Source organism: Ruditapes philippinarum, unplaced genomic scaffold, assembly GCF_026571515.1.
Source record: "Ruditapes philippinarum isolate M1 unplaced genomic scaffold, ASM2657151v2 ctg6156_1_1_1_1, whole genome shotgun sequence".
Taxonomy (NCBI): domain Eukaryota; kingdom Metazoa; phylum Mollusca; class Bivalvia; order Venerida; family Veneridae; genus Ruditapes; species Ruditapes philippinarum.
Window position 1 is genome coordinate 40,754 of NW_026865533.1, and position 11,957 is coordinate 52,710.

At 34.6% G+C, this 11,957-nt stretch overlaps 1 protein-coding gene across 1 annotated transcript; it reads right to left on the reverse strand.

The window, feature by feature from the left end:
* Positions 1-261: 261 nt before the first annotated feature.
* LOC132729454 (polycystin-1-like protein 2) lies at positions 262-7,199 on the reverse strand. Its single transcript, XM_060715224.1, has 6 exons — positions 6,988-7,199; positions 6,183-6,312; positions 4,108-4,366; positions 3,554-3,782; positions 2,391-2,456; positions 262-1,894 (listed from the first exon to the last, which is right to left on the reverse strand). Exons 1-6 carry the CDS (start codon positions 7,182-7,184, stop codon positions 1,576-1,578), a joined length of 1,200 nt encoding a protein of 399 aa, XP_060571207.1. The 5' UTR covers positions 7,185-7,199; the 3' UTR covers positions 262-1,575.
* Between the last annotated feature and the right edge of the window lie 4,758 nt (positions 7,200-11,957).

Sequence of the window (11,957 nt, forward strand, 5' to 3'; positions counted from 1 at the left end):
TTCCAAAAAAATTTAAAAAAGAAACTTGATTATTTTTAAAAAACCTTAAACTACAAATAATTTCTATTAAAATTTCTAGATAAAATATCAAAAAAGGGAAAAAAATAGAAAAAATTTGGGTTTTTACAATTCCAGCCTTTTGCGTCCAGGGGCCCGGGGCAGTTCCTGGAAACAGGATCCATGCTTTTTTCCCCCTTTCAAACCCTAAAAACAAGTAGAGAAACTGATAGCGAACAGCATGGATCCTGATCAGACTGCGCGGATGCGCAGGCTGGTCTGGATCCATGCTGGTCGCAAACCCACTATGTTGGTTTTGTTGTGACGCGGCTCATATTAACTTTATAGTATATCATTATGATTCTTATATCATATTATTGTAATAAGTCGGTGACTTTAAACTTACATAGCCAAGTATACTTTAAAGTAAGATTATGAAAAGTGAATTCCAATAACATAAAATAATGAAAGCACTTTTTTCTAATCTCAATTTCCAAAAAATATTTAAGCACAAAATGATTTTTTTTTATTGCTAGAAAAAAAGAGGACAACTGTCATAGTTTTGAAGAGAACAAATTTGATTTGTTACAGACCTTTTACTAAATGGGTTTTTTATATATAACTTTTCATCATGATTTATGACACAATATAACTGATATATCTAGAAATGTGTACATAGGACACAGGTGCCCCCACACTCCACTGTTTTGTCAATCTTATGACTCTTGGTCAAATATTTTTTTTGGCTACATGTGCCACAAGTTGAAAATTGCAAATTTTTACTAAGTCAAGGGCAATAACTCTACAAATACTATAAAATTCCATACCAAAATACCCAGGTGCACAACTACACATGTCGATCAACATTCCTGTAAATTTTCATGACACTAGGTCAAATACTTTTTGAGCTATGTGCGAGACAATTTGAAAATTGCAAATTTTTACTAAGTCAAGGGCAATAACTCTAACAAAACAAATTAAATCCACAAGCGAAACCCCAGGTGCACAACTTCACATGCTGAGCAACATTCCTGTAAAGTTTCATGACTCTAGGTCAAATACTTTTTGAGCTACGTGTGACACAAAATGAGAACAAATGGATAGATTGACGGACAAGGGTAAATGTCAATGCCCTCCCTTTAGTGGGGCACAATAAAGTATTGAAAAGAAAGCGATATTAAAGACACCTTGACTGGTTGTTATATAAAATAAGCATTATGATTCAGTTAAGCTTTTATACAAAACCCTTAAGGTGATATTCAAATACCTGTTAATGAAAGGTAATGTTTAACATCCCTTAATAGGCTATTACATCAATTTTTTTTAAACTCTGTCTAGAAATAGCATGTTCAATTAGGTGACGATGATATCATTTAAAAAGATGCATGTTATCCGGAATTCGGCACATGTGGGTTTTTCCAAGCTAACCTATCAGTGCAAACAAACTTTTACCGATATAGCTTTAAGATGCACTACCATTCACACCTGATTAGTCAACATGTTGCGTTTATGTTCGAAGCTGTGTCTGTAAATGTTGTTTGTTCCTGCACATTCGCAATAAAAAACCAAAATATATTCTTAATTCCAGAGTAAGTCAACTATTGATACAAAGTATTCTGCTTTATGTAGATTGGCATCAGCTTCCGATCTTAAAAATACAGTTACGTAACATACAAAACCTGTTAAATTAAATTGATATGGAATCTGAAAAAATGTCATCACCTTTACTGGTTGTTGCACAAAAATACTCTGGAAGAAGCCAGTAAGGAAGGAAACGAGCCACTCTATACTGCGATCATAGCCATACTTCAGTCCGTATAACGCCACAAAGTACGAGGAAGTAATGCAAGTTGTTATAGAAACTGACCATGCTACGTATACAAACCACCATGGAAATCTGTGTAAAAAATGAAAAATACCAAACATATATGTATAGCTTTCCACTTCGGATCGTTATCGTCGGACCTGTGTTGCCGGGTTTTAATGTGGAATGTGCATTTATTGAATACCGCCTTTCCTTGTTGAAAGGCTGCAACTATCCCAATATATTTCATTCATTCTATTGAAACGAATTAATGTTTTGCATATGCATGTATACAGTATGCAACAATATCTTTCAAAGAAAAATGCTCAAGTAAGACCCTTGTTTTTCTGGTTCTTTTTTTTTATCTTCGCAAATACAAACCAAAAAATCATTGAAAGTAAAGAACAATAACGATTATGTAACGCTATCACTATTTCATTTGAGAATGTCATATCAAAAAAAGAGGTTGCATAATGTAAAGTTATTAAATGATCTATACCATTTAAAACCAAATCTGAAAATATCATACAATTGTACATAATTTTTTTTCTTTTGTTCCAAATGTTATTGTGCAAATACCGGTACATACATCTTGCCTGTTTGTCTTGTTTCTATTTCAGTGTTGATAGCTTCCAGAACTCTTCGTTCATCTGGTCTGAAAAGAAGGTGCTACATTTAATGATAATCCAGTTTTGCATTTTTTGGTCCTTCAGGATCATTGACTTGTGTTGAAGATTTAATAAGGCTTAAGCTGGTGCTAGGGTGTATGAGAGATGTTGCACTTTCTTGAACAGATTCAATCAAACCAATCTGCAATGTTCACTTTTAAACACTTTAGGGATCTGGAGTTCACAGACAATATTATTAGAGATACAAGAAGAGGTTAATCAGAAATTACAAAATCATTTGACATAAACTTTGACCTTGCCACGATTGGTTTGCTCGGATTTTAGCCAAAAACCAATTAACCTTGACACCCCTACTTAATTTCATAAATCGTCTTGTCCACCTTTCAAATATCAGAATATGTTATGACTGATAATAGCGAACAGGCAGCACATTATCTGACGACATGTTGGTCTGTAATGGTTGCATATGGATAGAATGTAAATACATGTAAGCAATTGAAAGCAAGTGGCAATAATAAGTCTAAGCCAGAAGCAAAGAGATGGATCAGTCAGCAGTCATCGCAGCAATCGTTATATGCGGTTTGTATGACCTGCGGTTTGTATGACCTGACTCATCTGCATTGTTTAAATAAAAAAAATTGCCAAACTATAATGACCCATTAAAAAAACACCCTGGCCCCGTTTCCCCTTACCAGTTGGAAATTCACTCCAAAGATTGTATAAAAATTTAACTGACTGCCGGTACAGACCAGAATATCTAGCTCAAAGGTAACTGTTTACGTCATTATTGAGGTTCGGCAAAGTTTCCGCTATACAGTTACCCTAGAGCTAGATAATCCTGTCGGTGATGACAGCCAGTGTTTGATTCTTTTTCTTTCATATTACAAATAAATGATATTAAGAAAAGAAATTACGAAACTAATATTTTCATTTAGCACTTTAGTAGGGTATGAATTTACAACTTCATTCATTACGATACAAATTCATTCATTAAAAGCGCATGGGAATGACATCATTTAAAACATGCAACTTGTCCTACATGGGGGGGGGGGTCCTAGCACTGGTGTAAACAGTAGATAATCCTGTCTGATATGCAAGAATTAATAAGAAACACCATCATTACCTTTGTCTCGGTATGAAATGTTCCTTCCCGGGATGGCGAGTGTTTGTGAGAGTCTTGAATTGTAAAAACATATTGTTCATGATTTTCTCCCATCGTCTCCCAAGACAGGCCTCCAAATAAAATTCTATTGGATGAGGGGTTCGACCAGTTGCTGGTTTCTGTTTTACTTTCGTGAACAGTTGTACGATTAGGAGATTCACGGGAAACATTATCAGGCTGCTTTCTATTCCTGAAAAAACACAAAAACAAACAACATTTGCTAAAAATACAAAATAACTTTAAAATAGCAAACTATTGTTTAAATCTGAATTACAATGAATTAAAGACCAATTATGCCTCATAAATGCATTTATTTTATTTCTCAAAAGCTTTTTAATTTTGGTGTACTTTAATAGCATCCAAAAAGTTACTCAGTGGTAAACTACCGAAACTATTTTTTTCATGGCAATTAGTACACTTATAATGATAAAGTATTTTGTATAGAAAACTATTAACTATTCCCTGTGGTGAGAAAGCATTAGCGGCAACTGTCTTGAGCATTTTATGATACAAACCTATAACAATCTGGGAGAGCGATAGCTTGAATCCACCTGTGACTAGCTGATCCTCGGGATCGTCTGTCGGTATGCCGTAAAACATTAAATTAGTCAACATGGTTGTTAAAAGAAGTGTCAGACAACACGTCAGCCTTTGTACTCTTGTAAATGTATTACTTGCTTGTTTATAGAAAATGCTTATCCAAATATGACCATCTCTAAGGTTCTGTGCTGATGTAATCATAAAATTAAACTTTTTCTTTAATTTCAGCTCCTCCTAAAAAATAGAAAAACTAGGTTCTGAAAAATTAATCATCTTATAGGATTACTTAAATTATGACAGAACTGGACAGACATATAACTTTTTGTTATTTCACCCAAGTCAAAATTTAATTCTACCATATATTTTAAACCCGATATTTAGATAAAAATAATAATACATAAAAACAAAGTATATAGACTTGATATCGGCATTTTATTGAAGAAGTTTCTTCACTATGACATATATTAGCCATCTGTTAAGCTCAATAGGTGGAGCGATTGACAATGAATCTGACGACCCGGGTTTAATTTCCTGACGGTGCAAGTCACGTTTGATGGGATTATCATTAAATTCTTTCTATGGTCACTGTACTTCTGCCATTGCATAAATTCAATGTGGCTTCCTGTCATGATATTGAGGGTAAACTACCAACACCACAACAACACATATATCAACACCACCACAACAGATATATATAATTTAAAAGTTATCCATATCGAGTTTTAAATTGACAAGAAATGTTGAACGACACATATGCCCCTCCCCCCTTTCCTAGCCTTTGACTCACATTATTGGTAATTTTGTTATAGAAACTTGCCATAAATGGGTACATGGAAGTGTTCAATTATGGAAAAAAGAAAAAAAATGAAGACTTTGTGATAAATAGTTTTCAATAAGCGGAAACAATTCTGACATTTAAGGCCCCTGTGACCATGACCTTTGAAATTATGACCCCAAAAACAATACGGGTCATCTGGTTGTTATGACCAATCAATATGTGAAATATAGACTTTGTGATAAATAGTAACAAAGATAATAAGTGGAAACCATACAACCAAAAGCAATAGGGGTCATCTACTACTTATGATCAATCAATATGGGAAATAAAAAGACTTTGTTATGAATTGTAACCAAGACAATGAGCGGAAGCCATTCTGACATTTAAGGCCCCTGTGACCTTTACCTTTGACCTAGTGACCCCAAAATCAAGAGGGGTCATTTACTAGTTATGACCATCACCATGTGAAATATGAAGACTTTGTGATGAATACTTTTCATCTAGTTATGACCAATCACCATGTGAAATAAGAAGACTTTGTAATGAATTGTTACCAACATAATGAGCGGAAACCATTCTGACCTTTAAGGCCCTGGTGACCTTGACCTGTAACCCAGTGACCTCAAAATCAATAGGGGTCATCTACTAGTTATGACCAATCACCATGTGAAATATTAAGACTTTGTGGTGAATTCTTTCAAGCTAATCAGTGGAAACCATTCTGTCATTTCAGGCCCCTGTGACCTTGACCTTTGACCTAGTGACCCCAAAGTCAATGAGGGTCATCTACTAAATATGACCAATCAATATGTGAAATAAGAAGACTTTGTGATATATTGTAACCAGAAAATGAGCAGAAACAATTCTGACATTTAAGGCCCCTGTGACCTTGACCTTTGATCTAGTAACCCCAAAATCAATAGGGGTCATCTACTAGTTATGACCAATCACTATGTGAAATATGAAGACTTTGTGATAAACAGTTTTCAAGATAATCAGCGGAAACCATGTGGGCTACCGATCTATGCTACTGTGGAAATTTTCGCGTGTCGAAAAGTTAGAGAATTTAAAATTCCAGACATTTTGCGTGAGGATATATTAATGAATCGTGCAAGGGTAGAAGTTAACGACAGGTTGGTTGTTATTTACGCTAGAGGAAATTTTAGCGATTTTCTTCAATTTTTCCAAGTCCCTGACTTAACCACTTATACAGTATAAACTATCAATGACTTTTTGCAAAATTAACATATGTCACTGGTCAAATCAACATACCTCAGTCACAGGCAGTAATGTTGTTGTTGTCAGCAATAAATTACCTCGGTCTACAGCCAGCCAGTCATTGTATACAAATGTCCAAGAACTGTCAGTATGAACATCCTTCACGAAAATTTGATTCACAAACCTTGTAGAGTAAAATTATCAAACAAGAAAGTTGAAAATGTAAAGTTTTTTGCCTGGGATAAATAGTAAACACTAACTTTTTCTATTCAACATATATTTTCTTCATTATTTATGTTAATGCACATGAGCAAGTCTGTATAAAAATTTTGTAGTGTATTATTTTTGCTTTTTTTCCTTTAAAGAGTTGCAATTTGATTTTTAAATCATGATACATAAATTCATTAAATTATAATAAACAAGAGGTGCCACAGAAGTGACGAATACTCCCATCTGATCTTTATGACACAGAATATAATGTAGGACAATTCATCATTATTTTTGAAAGAAAACATTTTAGATTAAAAAAAATATATATATATATTTGAAAAGTAAAGAAGTAAGCACAAACAAAAACATTCGAAATTTGACCTCATATATATGTTGACAATGTTTATGGGCAGGAGACCTTTTATGGTGATAATGACCTTGCACAGTGGCATCTTATGCTCATTGCTTTTTTGAGAACATTTTAGCAAAGTTTAAACAAAATCCTTCAAGGGATATAGTATTTATATCGCAGACACAATGGAGACAGGCTGACAAACTAACCCGATTCGACTAAGTGATTCCAGAATATCACGGCTTCAGGATTATGTGGTGAGGGGAAAATTCATTAATTATAAACATAAAATTTTACCAATGTGGACTTAATCCCGAGTTATCATGCCACAGAGTGACAGACTTTATATCGCCCAGACTGCGTTCAGTAGTAATAAGAAACCAATCTTCGAAACCTGTCTGGAAACATTTTCTCACTGGTGTTTTTAAACTTTTCCTCGGGCTGATACCAACTGAACCTGTTTCAATGTGAAGAACACCATGTAATGACGTCATATGCCCGGTAGAGAAAAAACACTGTGTAATTCAAAGTTGAAGTAAGATGCTTTATTAAAATTGTGAAAGTTCAAATTGCAAAGCATTTTTTTCTTCCTAAATATTTTCATGTATTTTGAATTTAAATCCAAACTGACTGTGAAAAATCTTAATTTCTCATTCCCAAATTTTAATACTCTCAACAGAGGTGTTGTGTGAAAGCTGTCCTAATTTTATCATAGTGTAATAACTAATGTCCCTTCAGGATCTTTGGCATCAAAACTTTTAGTGTTCAGGAATGCATAACACTTGGGCATGTGCTAGAGGGCATGAGAGATTTTGCAGTTAACATTATCCCTCAAGGACTTTATAAATCCGAGGCTGTGATTTTCAACTAATTGTTTTTGTTTTTTGTTGTTTTTGTAGCTCTCAGGGTATCTCCTGATTACAGGAAAAAAAACAAGCAATTATCATAGTATTGCAAGCAATCCATAAGTCCCCTACCGGTAAGAGCCCAAGCAACATTCTGAAGGGCCATTGGCCATTCACTTATGTTCCTATTTTAAGTAAATTTGTTGAAAAAGTTCTTTAAAAGTGATCACAGGAAACAGTTTTTATGTACAGACAGACGGACTGAAGGACACTCTAAAGTTATTTTTTAAACATCCCTGTTATCAAAATATAACATTTTTAAAATCCTATCATGATTGAAGAAGTTGGAGTAAAAATTACCAATTTCTCAAAAAAAAAAAAGTCTAAGTTCAAAAGGGGCATAATTCTGGAAATAGTCTTGCTAGAGTATTGAACACTCACAAATGTTGAGTGATAATAAGAAACATTTACAGGGTTCCCACTATTATTTAGGAGTGAAATTCCAGGTTTTTTCAAGGATTTTTTTTAAATTCCAGGTTTTTCAATTTGAGAATTCCAGGTTTTTTCCAGACTTCCAACCAGCCCGTAAAGGGTGAAAACATAATATGTCCCGTTTTTTAAACGGGTATATAAAAATATTGTTCATTTTACTTGCACTAATGACAAATCTTAATTGGTCTGTACTGTAAGAGTTTTGTCATTTTAATGAAATGACCACTGACTATCACTCCTGAGGTCCCGGGTTCGATCCTGGGTTACACCCCTGGGATTTTTCAGAGACACTTTCAGTGTTTCCCACCTACCTAGAGGTGTACTGGTAAGAAATCCAGGTAATCCTCGCATGTATCAGTGCTATACACTGGGCATGTAAAAGAACCAACGGGTCTATTCAATAAGAGCTAGGGACTGGTTCCCGGATTCCCTTGTATCTTAAAGCTGTTTCTTAAATGTATACAATTTATACCTGCTTAGTTAGGGTGATCGAAAACGATTTTAAAGCAGTATGATGTAGAAAAAAAATGAAAAGCAAAACAGTATATATTTACAATATTGAATAGGGATGTGCGGTATTACCGGTATACCGCGGTTTCGTTCAGACGCGGTACGTACCGGTACGACCCCTAGGAATACCGGTTTTTTAATATATATAATTTTACATAATATTTTTGTAAGATTCGGACGTTATTTACCCTGTAATCTGTGTTTCAACTTTCAACCTAAATTAAAGTGGAATTCCAAGTCTATTTTTAGAGCAGCAGTAAATGCACAGTATAATACTCTAACGAATAATTAGTCGCGGAAAGGTCGGATCGTTTCCCGGTTGTTTTTCATATTTATTATGTAGTGTAAATACATTTCATCCGCCGACATTTTTATAATTTCTATATATCATTCTTCATTTAAATGCATTAAAAGGGGACACCCATGTTAGTGCTCAGTCTAAGGCTAGTAAACATGTTGACGTATTGACGAGTGGCAACAATAACAAAACGTAAAGCATTTAGACATAGCCCAACTTGTAAACAGCTCATACTGTCATGGACGAATTCACCACGGTCAAAAATCCAAAGGGGAAATCGGATATTTGGAGGCATTTTGGGCTCCAAAAGTCTAAAATAACACAGAAATTAATTGATAATACAGCCGTATGTATGAAGTGTGATATGGTCATAAATGTTCAGGAGGTGGGACGTCCAATTTATCAGCTCACATTGCCATTTTTCTGTTTTAGATTTTGTTGAAAATATTATCAAGACAATAAGGTTATTTTCTTCTTTCTTTTATTTATTATTTTCCAGTCAGGTAGACAGATGTTAGTTGAAAGAAATAAAGATATTAATCTGTTTTTCTAAAATGTATTGTGTTTTATCAAAATGTTTAAACATTCTTATGGCAGTTGGTCTTAGTTTGCATAAGTTAAACATTAAAAAGTGTCTTCATAATACCGTGGTACATACCGCGGTACACAGGTGAAATACCGCGATATACCGCGGTACAAAAAAATTGGTGGTACCCATCCCTAATATTGAAACATGGGTCAGTCATAACAAAACTTTAATTGTAAATGAGAAACGTGGCAATTATATTAAATTTTCAGCAAAGTAATTACATATTTTTAGCAGCACCACAAGAAAACCAACAATGTGCTTGTGTGACTAGCAATAGCATGGGACTAACATGGATCCAGACAAGCTTGGCTATCCATGCAGTCACATCAGGATCCATAAAGTTTACTTTCAGATGTTAAAAATGTTACACAAGCTTTAGGCAGACAGTATGGATCCTTATGAGACTGTGCAGATGTGAAGGACTCATCTGGATCCATGCTTGTCACAAACACACCTTGCTGGTTTTCTCATTGGAAGTGGCTAGCCGTACGGGCCCGTACGGCTAGCCAAAAGTTCTAGCCGTACGTGAGTCACGTACGACTAGCCAGGACACACTGTATTGGCTAGCCGTACGGCACTTTTCAAAAAAATATGGAAGGCGAAAGTGCATATGTTAATTATGACTTTAAGCGAGGATTTTAGTCAAGAATGTTTACTTTTTAGAGATTAATCGACGTGTTGGCTTCAGTAAAAAATGTACTTTGTCATCGAAAAAATAGCGCTTGGTTGCAGTTAAATAACATTAATTGAAACAGTTTGCAAAAGTTTGATAATAATCCTTTTTGGTTTCATTAAGTGTAATTTTTAAATTGAAAAAAAACAAACAACAAACAAACAAACAAAAACACCGAAAATAATTGTTGTTGGGCTCTGATAATTGCGTCAATTACCGACGGTATAGAAGTTTGTCCATCGTCCATCATTAAGGAAAGTTTGCGTTATTAAATTATTTTTCCTTATCACCGTTTTTTACTTTCTTTTTATTTATTTATTTATTCCCCTCCGATCATTAATAATTATTTATTCGATCCATGTGCTTAATTTAATTAACGTTTTAACAATTCATCTTTCATACAAATCATTTAAGCGTGAAAATTAAGGACGTTATAACATGCAACTTTGACACTTAATCTTATTAAGATAGATTATACAACGCTTACTCGTATTCATTATTTTTTTTTTTTTGCAAAATTGCGGAGCATCTTCATTAAAGTGAACACACCAGGACAAATGCGGAGATTTGATTAAAATCGTTGTTTAAGGACCCAAAATAACATATGCATTTTCGACTTCTATATAATTTTGAAAAGTGCCGTACGGCTAGCCAATACAGTGTGTCCAAGCTAGTCGTACGTGACTCACGTACGGCTAGAACGTTTGGCTAGCCGTACGGGCCCGTACGGCTAGCCACTTCCTTTCTCATAGGATGGCTCATACAATGTATATGTTACAAAAAATGTCATTTTTTGATGCCAGTCAGATCCAAATGTATAAGGTGTAATTAGTTTTGTTGATTTTCTTTCCTATTCCTCTGTCTCGCAACTGGCGCACTAGCGCAGACGACATATTTGCTGAATCAACTGGACGACTGTGCAGTAAAAGGAAACACGGACGTGCTTATCATTTTTTCGTTCGTTTTCATTGTTACTTTCTAGCGAGGTTTCAAAGCCATTACGGCGTTTGCCGTATACAAAGCTGAATTTGATTTGTAAAATGTTCAAAATACCAAGATAGCTTGTTAAAACCATCCTCGGTGGAAGAAAACATCAATAATTCAAACCAGGAAATGGACGTTGCTTCGGCGGCAGCCATATTGTTCAATATCGATTACTTCCCTTAGCGGTACGGACTAAATCCCGGACTATTCCCGGGCTTTTACCGGACGGAGCAAATTCCCGGCGTTTTCACGACCGGGAGCCGCGATTTTGAGAATCACAGACTTTTCCCGTTTTCCCGGTAGCGTGGGAACCCTGCATTTATATGAAGTTTGAAGTAGATACATTCAGAAAAAGAAGTTATTAAAAAAAAACAATGTTTTTTTTTTCATGAAAATTTTAAGTTCAAGGGAGGTAATTCTGATATATTTTGTGCTAGAGTTGTAAACCTTGTCACATATGATGTGGTTGATGACAAGCAACTTATATTTAAAGTTTGAAGAAAATACCTTAAGAAATAAAGAACTTATAGTGAAAAACTTAAAAACTAGAATCAGAAATCTTGAAATTCAGTCTATTTGTTGCCATAGCAACCAGAATTTTCAACATAGGAAGATAAGAAAAGGATGTGCATAATTTCCATACAGCCATCTACCCATATGTCAAGTTTCATAAACTTATTTTCAGTACTTTTTGTGTTATCACTGGATCCAGGTTATGTGTAAAATTTGCCATATTTTCAGTCTATTTGTTGCCATAGCAACCAGAATTTTCAACATAGGAAGAAAAGAAAAAGGACGTGCATAATCTCCATACTGCCATCTATCCATATATCAAGTTTCATAAAAATATTTTCAGTACTTTTTGCGTAATCGCGC